We start from the raw sequence: 15,653 nt of genomic DNA, 5'->3' as shown, positions 1-15,653 counted from the left end.
CTGGATTCATTGATTTTTTGAAAGGTTTTTTGTGTCTCAATTTCCTTGAGTTCTGTTCTGATCTTAGTTGTGATTTTTAATTCCGTTTATGTAGTGTATCACATTTATTGACTTGCATTCTGTTTATGTGGTGTATCACACTTATTGACTTGCATATGTTAAACTATCCCTGCATCCTTGGTATGAAACACACGTGATCATGGCTGATTATCTTTTTGATATGTTATTGGATCTAGTTAGCAAGTATTTTCCTAATGATTTTAGCATCTGTGTTCATCAAGGATATTGGTCTGTAGTTTTCTTTTTTGGTTATGTCCTTTCCTGGTTTTGGTATTAGGGTGATGCTGGCTTCATAAAATAAATAAGGAGGGTTCTGTCTTTATCTTGTGGAATAGTTTCAAAAGGATTAGTACCAATTCTTTGAATGTTTGGTAGAATTCTGCTGTGAATCCATCTGGTCCTGGACTGTTTTTGTTGGTAATTTTTAAATCACCACTTCAATCTTGCTGCTTGTTGTTAGTCTGTTCAGGGTATCTAATTCTTCCTGATTTAAGCTAGGAGGGTTGTATTTTTTCCAGGAATTTATCCATCTCTTCTATGTCTTCTAGTTTATGTATGTAAAGGTGTTCACAGTAGCCTTGAGTGATCTTCTGTATTTCAGTGATGTCAGTTGTAATATCTCCTGTTTTGTTTCTTAGTGAGGTTATTTGGATTTTCTCTCTTCTTTTCTTGGTTAATCATGCCAATGGCCTATCAATTTTATTTATTTTTTCAAAGAACCAACATTTAGTTTTATCTTTTGTATTGTACAGAAGAAATTTTTAGTCTTCATAAAAGATTTTATTTGTTGTCCCTCTTTAAATGAATTGATGCTAAAATTCATAAGTACACAAAAAACTTCAGATCTCCAATCAGTGGAACCATACTAAAAGAAGAGGCCTTCACCCTCCAAACATTGGAAATATTATGTGTGTGTATGTGTGTGTGTGTATACACACACATATACATCTAACAATCTTCCCAGCTTGGCCTCCTGAGTAGCTGGGACTACGAGCACTATCCTTTGCCTCTGACTCCATGATAAATACTTCTAATTAAAATAAAATGGTTAAGCTATATATGTCATTTTATATGATTTTCTAATGTCTTCATTTAAGTGACCAACTAGTGGCCCCAATATACCAGTATAGCTACAAAATTTTAGCTTCTTAGAAGTTAATGTGTCTAGTTTTCAACTGAACAATGCATAACTTTAGATTTTTTTAAAGTTTTTCAATATGGATTTTAAACTCAATAGTAACAGGTACTCATTCTGGTGACTCTGTAGAGTTTTGGGGTTTTATATATTGTAAATACTTATTGATGGAGATATAATTCATTGTCATTATAGTATGCTGTGTCTGTGTCTAATCTCTGTGGTGCTATATATGGACACAAATATTTTGTTAAAATAGTTTCCATTTCTGACAATAACATTAATAAAATCAATTTAAAAATATTTAAAAATACTTTATAATTCATAAAACTATAATATTGAGTTTTGATATCATATTTATATTTTTTAAACTGCAAGTGATGCTGACTCATGGATAACTGATTTGCATATGTTCTCCACATATTAACATTTGCCTGGTTAAGCCAAGTGTCCAATGGGCTAAGAAAACTCTTCATGTTTCCCTTTCACTATATTATATTTTTCATTTTTTTCTCCATATTTCTAGGCCATTGGCCCTATGTATAATCCAAGTTCAAGTATACGATTTCAGAATGTTATATGTGGAAGGAGAAAGGAACAGAGAGATGGAAGGTCACTGCATATACATGGTTTTTCAGGTTGTTCACTGCAAAAGGCTGCAGGGTGTGGTGTGGCTGAAATCCAGCTCATGATCCTACCACTATGTGTTCCCTAGCATAGGGCCACATCTGCCACCAGAAAGTAGTACCTTTTTCTAACATACACCCAGGTGGCAAATGATCTGGGACAATTTTCATAGCTATTACTCTGTCTCATATTTGGACTGAGTTTTCAGCCCTCATTCTGGTCTTCTCCAACAAACGAGGAACCCAATTAACTTATCAAATTAACAATCCAAAATCCATTTAATCTATGATTTTCTGGGAAATGCATTTGGATCTAATTCAGGACTGCATGTTCCCAAAGACTTATTTCATTTACATGAAAACTAAGGAAGGTCTACGTGAACAGGAGGAGAAGATGGAATGCTGTGAGGAGCTTTTTAACCATATGTCTATTTCTTTCTGTTTATTACAGCAATAAAAGCTTCTTAAAACACCATTTTGGCATTTCTTTCTGAAAGAGAGAGTGAAGTAAAATCTACAAACCGCATTTGATCTAACAAGACCATCGGGACTAGAGAAGCATGGCCAGGAGAAGGGACAGGGGAGAAAATGTGGAAGGAGAGGAATGAAGGTTAATCCTGAGACTCACAAAAGCAAATAATTGGAAAAAGTGGAATAGAGAACTGGCTTGAGTTTACAAATGAATAAATAAAACCCAGATTTTTGTACTGACTGGTGTCGTGATACTCTTACCTCTGCAAACCCGACTTTTCCAAACACTAGAAAACCTCTTGAAGAAATTGCATAATGTAACAGAAAGAGGATTTATTTTCACATTTATCAGTTCTGGATTTCAAACATGACATTTACCAAAAGTCTAACCTTGGAATGGTAAATGTTTGAGATCGAGTTTCTGTATTAATAAAGCAAATATACTTTTCTGATAGAGGTTTTGAGAAGTAAATGAGACAACATGTGTGAAAGTAACTAGAAAGTAGCTGACACAGAGTAGATGTTCAATAAATGCTGATTTTTCCCTTACCCAATCTTCTGGACAAAGCAAAGACACCAACGCACATTTGGGCCAGGCACAGTGGCTCATATCTGTAATCCCAGCACTTTGGGAGGCTGAGGCAGGCAAATCACAAGGTCAGGAGTTCGAGACCAGCCTGACCAACATGGTGAAACCCCAATTCTACTAAAACTACAAAAAATTAGCCAGGCCTCATGGTGGGTGCCTGTAATCCTGGCTACTCAGGAGGCTGAAGCAGGATAATCACTTGAACCCGGGAGATGAAAGCTGCAGTGAGCCAAGATTGCTCCACTGCACTCCAGGCCGGGCTACAGTGAGAGGCTCCATCTCAAAAAAAAAAAAAAACAAAAACAACAGAGGGAAAAAAGAAACCAAGGCACATTTGAAGCTAAAGGAATATCCATTTATGTTGTTCAATGGGTCAGGGTGTAGCGGTGATGAGGTGAGGAGTAACCCCTCATTTTCAGAAGCAGAGAAGGATATGTTAAGTCCTCCATTGCGCTTAGAGGTAACATGATTTAACAAGGTCTTGTGCTTTGTCCTGGGAACCTAAGCAGTTAATACTATTTTCTTGCGGGGAGGGTAATACTATAGATTTCAAATTTATGACACCATTAATCTCTATAATTTTTAAACTATAAACATGCATAGTCTATTTGCAAGTGGGGTAAAACTTTGTGGAATATAAAATTACCTTTATAATAAAAAATATAGCAATGTAGTTACAATAACAATAATAAAAATCAGATTTACAAAAAATTTGCAAATTACTTTCTCAAATAATTATTATAAGATGCCTGTAAATATTGTTTCCTGATGCATTTACAATATAGTTCAGCTTATACAAATCTATATTAATAATAAAGCTCTTATTAATATGTTAACAATGTTTATATTAATAAGGATCTTATTAATATAGATACAGAGATATAGAATATGTAGAGAGAATATATAGAGAATTCTAGATAGAATATAGAGATATAAATATCACTTCATGAGGCCCATTAGCATCCATAAAGATTAAGATATAAGATATTTAATTCATAATCTTGGTATCTCAACAGATTAGTACAACACAGTTTATTTTAAAATGAAAATTAAAATATTACAGGTAAATATGTTTTCATTTTCTTGAGATAATCACACACACACACACACACACACCCCACATTCTCACAAATGCATCTGTAAATGTGTGATTACAGACAAATTAAGGACATTCAAATGTCAGAGTAAGAAAAACAAACCTTTATTGACATGGTTCACTCTCTTAGCTCTAGTCACTTTTTTTTTTTTTTTTTTTTTTGAGACGGAATCTCGCTCTGTCGCCCAGGCTGGAGTGCAGTGGTACGATCTTTGCTCACTTCAAGCTCCGCCTCCTGGGTTCACGCCATTCTCCTGCCTCAGCCTCCCGAGTAGCTGGGACTACAGGCGCCCGCCACCACGCCTGGCCAAGTTTTTTTTTTATTTTTTATTTTTAGTAGAGACGGAGTTTCACCGTGTTAGCCAGGATGGTCTTGATCTCCTGACCTCGTGATCCACTCGCCTTGGCCTCCCAAAGTGCTGGGATTACAGGCGGGAGCCACCACGCCCAGCCAGCTCTAGTCACTTTTTAGGAAGTTATTATTAAAATGATTTATAAGATATTTTAAAAAGAAATCATAGTTCATCTTTACACACATTTAAAAATTCGTATCTGTCTATCTGTTATGCCAATATTCTTGCCTCTTTTTCTGTTTTACAGTATCAGAAAGAGTAGTGCATGTTCTAAGACTGTGCTGTCCCATAGGGTAGCCACTAGCCACATGTAGCTATTGAGCATTTAAAATGTGGCAAGGTCAGAGATACACTGTAAGTGTACAATAACACTGGATTTTGAAGACTTAATAGGAAACCAAAATATGAAAAAGGTATAAAGTGTCTAATCAGTAATTTTTATGTTGGTCACATATTAGATATGTGTATGTGTTACATAAAATATATTATTTAATTTTTTCCTTTTTTTTTTTTTTGAGACGGACCCAGGCTGGACTGCAGTGGCACAATCTCGGCTCACTGCAAGCTCCATCTCTAGGGTTCACGACGTTCTCCTGCCTCAGCCTCCCGAGTAGCTGGGACTACAGGCGCCAGCCACCAAGCCCAGCTAATTTTTTGTTTGTATTTTTAGTAGAGAAGGGGTTTCACCATGTTAGCAAGGATGGTCTCGATTTCCCAACCTCGTGATCCACCTGCCGCGGCCTCCCAAAGTGCTAGGATTACAGGCGTGAGCCACCACGCTGGCCTAATTTTTTACTTTTTAAATGTAGTTGCTAGAAAATTTAAAATGATATATGTGGCTTGCATTATATTTCTGTAAGTAGCAGCCTAAGATACTTCCTCAAACCATATATTGTTACATTATGATACTTTATGAATTATAGCCTGTTTTATGATTTAAAGTCTTAGTTCTCTTTTTACAGACATCAGATATACAAAGGAAATGAATTCAGTGATCATTGGTCATGACAGCATTACGAAATTATAAAGACACATACATATATATACATACATGTATATATATATACCAAATTATATAGACATATATATAGACACTAATTACTTTTGCAACAGTCAATCCTGCTTCTTTATGTCCTCTTGTTAGACATACTCAAGATGTCACCATTCACAAAGAAACCCTTTGGCCTTATTTACTTTTACACACTAATGACCTGGCCTTAGAATTTGGAAGCAAATAAGAACTTCTTTTCTATTTTCACTTCTTCCCCCTTTCTCCCTCCCCTACATACCTAACTGACTACTTCTATTATTTTGGGCTCTATCTTTGTTCATTTTATCCCTCCGAATGTGAAGAAACTTTCTATGCAGAAGGCATTCCCAAAAGTATGTATTGCCAAAGTTCATGAAAACTGTCAAACCTAAGATGGCAAGGACTTATGCTAACGCACTCTTATGGGTAGAAGACAGGAATGTGGATCACAACATCCAATATGAATTGCTTCTTTATTAAAAATATTGTTTTATGTTTTTAGAAATCAAATTGTATTATAATTGTACCTATTTATTTCACTGTAAACATATATACTTATTATAGAATGTCTAGAATATACAGAAAAACAGGAAAAAAGACAATCAATAGCACCAAGCAGCAATAATCATTGTTAACAGTTTGGTTATAAATCATATTCATAGCGAAACATAAGCGTTCACATTTTCAAAAGTTCTACTTTGGAAATTTTAGTAGAAATTACTTTTATTAAAATGAATAGTATTTATAATTTAGCATTTCTCTAGATTTAAATGTTCACATATTTGGTTTGCTTAGAGAAAAAAGTTTCAAATTTATTTTTATATATTAAGTTTGCTTCAAATGTGAGAAAATGAAATTATGCAATTTTATTTTTTAGGTGAAGAGAAATGCAACTTTCCTTCTAAATGTCAGGAGACACAATACTAAAAGTTAATTGCAATAATAGGAAATATAGTTTATGTCGTGACAAAATAAAGAAGCAATGGTCATTTGTGAGAAGTAGAAAGAGGTGGAGAAAAGAGCTCTATAAAGAGCTTCAGTAGTTGCCTGGGTTACTGATGAAAAGCTCTATCTACTCATGGGGAATTTGAATAGATGGGTGTTCCATTATTAAAAGGTGTTTAATTTTATCTGATCTACTTCTGAGGAATTTGAATTAATTAAATAAATTCTTAACTTATTTTAATTTAATTATTATCTAGCAGCTGGATAATTATTTAAATAAGCAGTACTTTTTAAACTTTACATAACTAGTATACTGTTCACATTTATCATAGTATTAATAAATCAGAAGGCTAAATTCTGAGTAAGAAATTAAACTACATACTATCATATTATTAATAAAACCAGAAAGCTAAATTCTGAGTAAGAAATTAAACTATATACTTCCTACAAAGTATGTTTGAAGTATTCTATAGATATAAATATCTTTGTCAAATTCAAAACTGATTGAAAACAAAATCAGTGATTTTGTAGTGCACTGTTATACTATAACATTATATTTTAATGATATTTCTAGCCATAATACTTCTGAGGTAAATTATTAAAGCTTCTATGGTAATAATAGTAGAAGCTCTTTTCAGAGAATGTTAATGAAATTATTAAATTTTACATAGTCATCATACATTTCTATTACTAATTATTATTCTAGCAAAAAAGGTATACTATGAAATCATAAGAAAACAGTTATAAAAAAAAGAAGCTTCATGGAAAATACATCGAAGGTTCTTGAATTGTAAAAAAACATTCTAACAGAAAGGTCAATGTTGAGATACTGGATTATATTTAAGTAATCTTAATAAATATTATTAAGAAAACAATAAAATACATATATTCTGAGTTTGTACCTTTAGATGATCAATATCACCATAAATCATTTCTCAGTAAAAGATATACATATTACAGACAAGGCTGAAAAATGTGGTAAACAGGCCCATAAGAAGCCTTGGGAGCATTTGCAGAGGGCAATAGCCAAAGTGCTTGAGTTTTAATGACAAAATTAACAGTAAAGGGAAAATAATGTCAATGAAGACTCAATGAAAACATGAATTAAAAATATCTTTCCACACATGAAGTGAGTCATTCAGGAAACTATCTTTATGCTTGGTCTCTGGGTAGGAAAATAAAAGCAACTCTCCTCTGAACATTTATAAATAGTGGCCTGCACTCACAAAAGACTTTGGAGTGGAGACAGTGAGAAGTACCAGGAAATGTGTGTTCTAATGCTGCAGGTGGTAGGTGAGAGCAAAGGTCCGTTTCAATCCATGCTTGAGAATCCCTTCTCAGTGTCTGATGTGTGTTTAAACTGACATCCACAGACATATGCATCTGTGCAGCAACAGAGTACTCTGGTAGAGTTCTGAAAAACCAGAACATCCCCAACATGTATAGACTGTCAGCATTGCAAAGAAGAAGTGGAAATGTATTTGAAAAGATCTATTCTATACAAAACTCCAGAATAATGAAAACATTCCTCATATTAATTTATTTCTATTGTTACTGTCACCACTACCTCTTATCTCCATTGCCTCTCATCTCTTTGCCTCTGGTACTACCAAAATAGACTCCTAATTGTTCTGGTTTTCTAGTGCCTCTCTCCTTTCAACTATCACTCATATTGCTCTTGCTATTCCCCTAAAACTTTGACTTTTTCAGGTCTCTTCTGTTATTCAAAACCTTTAATGATGTCACATTATCTGTAAGTTAAAGCCCAAGCATATGAATACGGTATTTAAAATGCCTGAGACTACAGAAAGTCTGACTGATCTCCCAATGCTCATGAATATGCATCTGATTAAATTGGGCTGTTTGATCAACTTTTCTAAAGCAAGATCTGCAAACCATATATTGGCTTATGCTATTTTTCCTGCCTAGCATTATGACTCCTACTTTGGGTTCAACCATATCCAAAAAATCCTCTATCCTATTCAGTTTCCACTGCATCTGTTGATATTTATTATGTTAGATAATATATATGTCCATGAGATAGTGAAAATCATTTTAAGACATCATATTTTGACCTATCTCATTTGTTTAAAAATCATACTTTTTTTATTTTTCTAATTATTACATCTTTGAGATCAAAAAGGAAAGCTCAAACTGTCCTACATAGTAAGGAGTGCAGTGTAGTTACTCAAGCATTTGACTTTAAGTGATTTTATTTTACTTTTTGAGACGGAGTCTTGCCCTGTCACCCAGGCTGGAGTACAGCGGCATGATCTCGGCTCACTGCAACCTCAGCCTCCCGGTTCAAGAGATTCTCCTGCCTCAGCCTCCTAGGTAGCTGGGATTACAGGTGCCTGCCACTGTGCCCGGCTAATTTTTGTACTTTTAGTAGAGACGCAGTTTCATCATGTTGTCCAGGCTGGTCTCGAGCTCCTGACCTTAGGAGGTCCACCCGCCTCAGCCTCCCAAAGTGCTAGGATTATGGGTGTGAGCCACTATGCCTGGCCCAACTTTAAGTGATTTTAAAATGTATTTCTTTTCATTGCCACAACAAAAGCAACTAGCATGGTGTTCTGTACACAGATGTTAAAAATATCAAGAGACAAATTTCATATTTCTTATGAAAAAAATTTTTTAAATGAAAAAATGTTGAAAAAAGTAGTTATTCACAAAGGAAATCATTGGTAGAATGAACACCCAGTGCACAGCCCTTTGTTCCTAGGTACAGACAGCAGACTCTTGTGATCTGACTTCAATAAAAAGTCGTTTATCAGAGGGTGTTAGGAAGCCCTAGTAGGGCCATAAAACTAGAATTCAATACTATAGAGCAAGAAAATAGAGTAGCCAGCGGAAATGCCCACTCACAACACAGAGCTCTTCTAAAGGGAACCTCACTCCTGCTACTCTGTGCCACTCATCACGTGTAATTCAGGGGATGAACTTTAGAACCACCATGCTCATCACCATGGTTGCAAGGAGAGCTGCTCCTGACTTCTTCCCAATACTGTAGAGAAATATATACTGGGCAGAATGGAGGCCACAATCAAAATTAAAACTTTTACAAAGGATTCTAGAACATGTAGTCTTTAGCTGTTTTTAGCTTTCACAGGTTGGTTAGAAGTGTTTGGAGGGGGCATTGAGCCATATAATCTACAGTATTCATCATTCACCAAAATTTTTTCTTATAGTTGTATTAATAAGAACAATACATATGATGACAAACTTAATAAGAAGGAGGGAAATTATACTTGAATTACATTTATCAGTGATCATTCCATTTCTCACACCCCATGTAGCAGAAAGCTTGCCGCATGCATAGTGAGAATTAAACATGATGACCAAAAATAAAAATTAGTTGATACATTCTAACAAATCTTTTACTCTTGGTGATTCACTGAAGAGAACGGACTTTGAAACTTCTTTAACTATTGTTGTCCTTAATGCCCTGTTAATGTTTTCCTTATTTAACCTCACCTTAAATCCAAATTGCCTTTATTCTGTCTGGATTGTGAGTTTAAGACAGTAAAGCCTTTCAGCATTATTAATGATTGGTTTATTGCAATGATGCAATTCTGTAAAACGTCTACTCAAAGATAGCAAAGCAACACATTGTGTTTTAATCAGGAGATTTATCAATAAATGTGTTAAGATATTTTAAGATTGAATCAATGTTAGCATTTTCCTCAGAGACAATTAATGCCAAATGTTAATACAACCCAGATGTACTGAGCAGCAAAGAGTTAAATTATTTTCTTTCGGAAGAAAAAAGTCATAACTTTGGTCTAAGGGTAAACACTGACATCAAAATATTCATTCACTCATCAACAATATTTTCAAGGGCTTGCAAATTCTAGATACTTGTTGGGTACTAAAAAATAAGATGGTCCCATTCCAAAGAAATTTTAAGTCTAGTGGACAGACTGACCCTTAATCTATCAATTATGACACAGCATAATGAGTGTTCAGATAGTACAAGGAAAGCCAGACATGGTGGCATGTTCCTTTAGTCTCAGCTACTCGAATGGCTGAGGTGGAATGATCACTTGAGCCCAGGAGTTTGAGTCCAGCCTGGGCAATATAATAAGACCTTGTCCCCCGCCCCCACCCCCACAAAAAACGTGATTAACAAAATAAGATAGCACAGGAGTCGGAAAACTTTAGACCATGGACCAAATCTGATCCAAGGCCCATTTTTTTAATAACAGTACAACTAAGGATGGTTCTTACATTGTTAAGGCATTAAAAAGAAGAAGGGGGCAGATATGTAACAGAGGCACTATATGACCTACAAAGCTAATATTTAGTATCTGCTCTTCAGCAGAAAATGTTTCTTGACCCTCAGAGAGACAAAGAGGCATCTCTGCAAGCAAAGAAAGAGCAATAGAATCTCAATTTGTCCAGAAAACATTATCTTAACAATAGCAAATATACTGAAATGAGGGGTAAGTAACTTCTCCAGGAAGAGGGAACAACATGTGTAAAAGGCCTCAGTGGCGATTGTGACACTGGAAGAACTAATGAAAGTCCAGGTTGGCAGAAACAACAAAAAGGAGAAGAATTATTAAAATTAAAACTTTGAGATATAGGTATGGCCCAGATACAAATGGCCTTTCAAACTGTATTGAGGATTTTGCATTTTACCTGAATAACAATGAGAGGACATAGACTATTTCTAAGTGAGTGAATAACAAGAAAAACTTTAAAACTGATTAGCATAGCTAACAATATAGGAGACAGCCAGAAACAGAAGAGATTAGTAATAAATAGGGCTTTAAAGTATGTGACAGAAAATTCTAGTATTGGGTAAGAAAATAAGAAAACAGACACATTATAGTAAAACTTCTTTAAGCCAAAGACAAGGAGAAAATATTGAAACCAGCAAGCAAAAGCCTTGTCACTTATAAGTGAATCCCAATAAAATTAACAGCTGTCTTCTCATCAGAAACAATAGATGCCAGAAGAAAGTGGGATTGCATTTTTAACATATACAAAATAACCCAATTTCAACTTCAAATCCTACACCCTGCAAAGCTGTCTTTCAAAAGTAAAGGAGAAATGAAGAAATTCTCAGTACAAGAAAACTTGGCAGTATTTGTTACTAGCATATACCCCCTCAAAGAAACACTAAAAAAGTTCTTCAGGCTGCAAACAAGCATCCCCAGATGGTAATTTGAATCCACATGAAAATCAAAAAGTACCACTAAAGGTAAATGTGTAATTATAAAAGGTAGGAGAAATGCCTATTTCTTATCTATTCTTCTCTTACTCATAAAGAGTGACTGTGTGAAATAATATGTGTATAATGTTGTTGGACCTATAACATATAGAAATATAATATATTTGCCAATAGCAGCATAAGAAAGCAGGTGGGAGAAAACTGATACTGAACTAAGGAAAGCATATCGGATGACAACTCAAGTCCACAGGAACAAATAAAAAGGACTAGAAATGGTAAATAAGATGTCTAATATAATGAACCCTATAAACATATATTTGATCTATTTTTTCTCTGTTTTTGAGACATAACTTTATATAAAATAATGTATTAAATTTTTTACATATGTAGATGCAATATGTATAATAATAACATATAAAGGAGGAAATGGAAACAGAGCTCTATGAGTCACATTTAAAACTGGAATTAAGTTAGCAAAAATCTGAAGTAGATTCTGCTATATTGAAATTTATATGGTAAGCCCTAAAGCAACCATAAAAAGTAACAAATATGGCAAAAATTATTAAAATAATTAATATGCTACACTAGAAAATATTGTCCAAGATAAAAGAGACCAGTGAAGGATGAATGAAGGAACAAAAAGGCATCACCATCACAGGTACTTGAATCACTGGCACCTCGAGGTATCAAACTGGTTCTGGGATGCTCAAAAGTGTCTCATGGGACTAAGACTTTTGATTCCCTGAAGAGTAAATTGAACTGGAAGAGAGTGATGTCAAAAAGTTGAAGGGATGTAGAGCCTATGTATTTTGTGACTGAAACACTCCACTTTTGGTTTGAGATAACTAGATATAATTTTGACTATTACTATTATTATTATGATTTTCACATACTTTATCTTTCTGCACTAAATATGTTGCTGTAATTTTTTTAGTTTTTCCAATTAACATGGTTGCTATATCAAATCCTACCTGGAGAAGGATGGGGGCATACTGACATAAGCAAGAAAACAACAAAATATGCATAAATAGTTAAATGTTTGCCAAGTCAGTTTACCATATTTTCTTATATTCATGATACACATGGGAACAGATTAGTGACATAAGCTGGTTGTCACTTTCAAGTTGGCCACATCTTGAAAGAATAACAACTGGAAAGACTTTAGCTGATGTGATATAAACTAGACACACCCAAATTATAAGCAACACTGTACATATTCATTATAATAAGGTCCCCTTGGCATATGAAGCAAAAGTAGGAAGACTTAAGACGTTAACGAAGCAAACAGAGTGAGATACAACCTTTACTTATTTCATTGATTGCCAAGGATTAATCCTAAACTCTATCAAGCTTTTGAATAATTAACTAAATCCCTCTGAAACTCTATCCTCTATACACTCTTAAAATAAGATCAAAACACACACAATTATGCTTTGGAAATCATACTACTGCTAATTTTCAAACCAGATAATAAAAGTGTAATTTGAGCTACATTCTCTGATAAAAATTCAAACTAAATCTTGAGTAAACAGTCAGGAAGTATTATAATCCAATTCTTCTCTTTGATATATCAAGTTTGTCACTACCATAAAAGAAAATTAGATGAGTTTGACAGGACTTATTCTTCACGTAGGTATATTTATTTATAAAAACTACAGTCTTTCAGAACTCATAGGGCTTTGATGATTATCAGATGAAATTGTCATTCTTCTCTAAGGAGGATAAATATTTTCTAAAACTATGAAAGTACCACACATTTATATGTTTGGGAATAGGTGAGAAAACAATATTATTTTGACTTATTCAATAGACTCACAGATTGTCCAGTGCAATCGGTAGTTTAACAAACACCACCATTTATTTTTCAAGATATTTACAAAAAAGAACTTGAATTCAATATTAGTTTAGGAAACAGTATATTAGCTGTCTCAGTACCTTTTTAGCTCTTTGATGCAAAATTTTAGTACTTTTGATTGATATTTTAGATCAAGAGACAGATTATTATCATTAGTAATCAAACATAATAAAACACAATCATTCTGCCCTTTCCAAATTTCAAATTCTTTTGGACCCCTAATTTAAAATATCTTTATGATGGTCTCTTTCCTCCTTTCTAATCACCTCAAAAATATTAATATAATGATAGATGGGCAAGGATTAGATATTATATTTTTATTAAAAGCATGGAAGAGAGGCAAGGATCAAAATTTGATATTTCTGATACAAAGTGGGAAACCTGTGACAAAACTGTGACAAATCCAAAACAACCATAAAAAATAAAGCAACCATGAAAAATAGCAAATATGGTGAAAAATTATTAAAAGAATTAATATGCTACGTTAGAAAATATTGTCCAAAACAAAAGAGACCAGTGAAGGATGAATGAAGGATCAAAAAGGCATCACCATCACAGGTACTTGAATCACTGGTACCTTGAGGTATCAAACTGGTTCTGGGATGCTCATCTGTTTCTATGTAATAAACATGGGGAATTTAGAAATATTCAATTCTCGATTTTTTAAAAGTCAGTTTACTACTTGCCTTCCATTTGTACTTTTGGTTAAAAAAAATGCCATTTATAACTAATTAGGAAAAAATATGTCATAAACAAAAACATAATATTACAAACATTCAAATTTATGAGCAAAAATATTTGACTAAACATAGATTAAATGCTACATCTCAAAAACATGATAAATAAAATATAAATGCAAGCAGTAGAAGGAAATTTGGAACAAATACAAGAAAGGTTTTAGATTCTCACCAAATTTAAGTGGTTTATTAGAGTATCCCTGCTTTTTGAAGCATAAACATGCCTCTAAAGTTATTTACTTTTTTTCAGTAAAAGAACTGCTGGTATGCTGAACCTTGTTTTCCTGTGTTAGAGTGTTTCCCTCAAAGGATACCTTAGTCAGATTTCATAACTAGTGTGCCATGTTTTTATTATTAAAATAGTTGCTGTCTAGAATTTACCAGTCAGATTCATTCGTTTTAGAACTTAAATCTCAAACTTAAATTAAAAATGTCTCTCACTATAATTGTGGCTTTGCAGACTTGGGGTAGAAGTATTTCTTTCAAACACTTCCTCTTCCATTATAATCTAAGTTCTGGCTCCTTCACTGGCTGTGAGGAAAGAGAGGTGAGGTTGCCGTCCTCTCTCTGTTGTCTGTGGCTCTCTCATGTAGCAATTGTGTTTCCTTACCAAAAGAGACCTAAAGCTCTGGCCCATCCTACCACAGTTCCTCTTGAGTTAGCAACCCTTGTTAAATTGGTTTTCATAGATGGACAAATCATGCAAAATGACCCAATACTACCCACACTTTTTGTGTACACATAATCCAGGAAATCCGTGCATCCTTGCTATGGTGAATATTGAAAATGTAGGTGCTTTACTGATGCTTTCTCTTATCTAGGCCTCACTCATTCTCCATAATTATTTTTTTCCATGGCTAATATATGTAGCACAAGTAGAGATTAGCAAACTTGCTGCTTAAATAGTTATCCACCCAGGAAAAAGGAAAAGAGAAAATGTTTTTTTTCCTTTTCTCCTGTGCGAGTGGCTATACCCTCTAGTATTTATCCTTTTCAGTTTGGCCCTTATAGTAACTGTCAGGGTGGAGCAAGGGGGGAACAGTTATAGGGAGTAGAGAGAGATGTTAAAGTAAGGTTAGTCCTGAGACCACTCTTCAAGCCAGCACATTATCATTTTTAATAAAAAGCAGGAAATAATCTAAATGTCCAATTCAAATGTTATTATCAAATAAATTAGAGAATATTTATATGAAGAAATATTGTATAAAATATTACAACTATGAAGAATTTCAATTCCAATAATATAACAGAATGCAAACAAAATGATCTAAAATTGCATTAAACTCACCATGACCTGGAGGAAATTTTTTCCATTTAAGGAGTGCAGTTAGCTCATATATGGATAAAGTAGGCCATTCCTCATAATAAGGACACATACGGATTAATTTCAACTTTTGCATATTTTCAAGTTTTATTTTTTCCTAAAATAGAATGTCATTATCAAATTTTTAATAATAGGCAATTTAAAATCAAAGAAATGGCAAATAGATAAATGGTAAGAGAAGTAAAATAAAGGCCATATGAATATAAGTTAGTATAGAATACATTTGAATTTTATCAGAGCATCACTCTATGGCCAT

General features: G+C 33.9%; 1 protein-coding gene across 7 annotated transcripts in view; it reads right to left on the bottom strand.

The window, feature by feature from the left end:
* Positions 1-15,653, bottom strand: part of CNBD1 (cyclic nucleotide binding domain containing 1) — a 757,690-nt gene that overhangs the window by 324,161 nt on the left and 417,876 nt on the right. For all 7 annotated transcript variants that reach the window (XM_055286700.2, XM_055286699.2, XM_055286698.2 and 4 more), the window contains exon 8: positions 15,362-15,494. In XM_055286700.2, the coding sequence (XP_055142675.1) occupies positions 15,362-15,494 (133 nt within the window). The remainder of the gene's footprint in view (positions 1-15,361; positions 15,495-15,653) is intronic.

The sequence above is a fragment of the Symphalangus syndactylus genome, chromosome 7 (assembly GCF_028878055.3).
Source record: "Symphalangus syndactylus isolate Jambi chromosome 7, NHGRI_mSymSyn1-v2.1_pri, whole genome shotgun sequence".
NCBI lineage: Eukaryota > Metazoa > Chordata > Mammalia > Primates > Hylobatidae > Symphalangus > Symphalangus syndactylus.
This window is presented reverse-complemented; position numbering and strand designations above follow the sequence as displayed.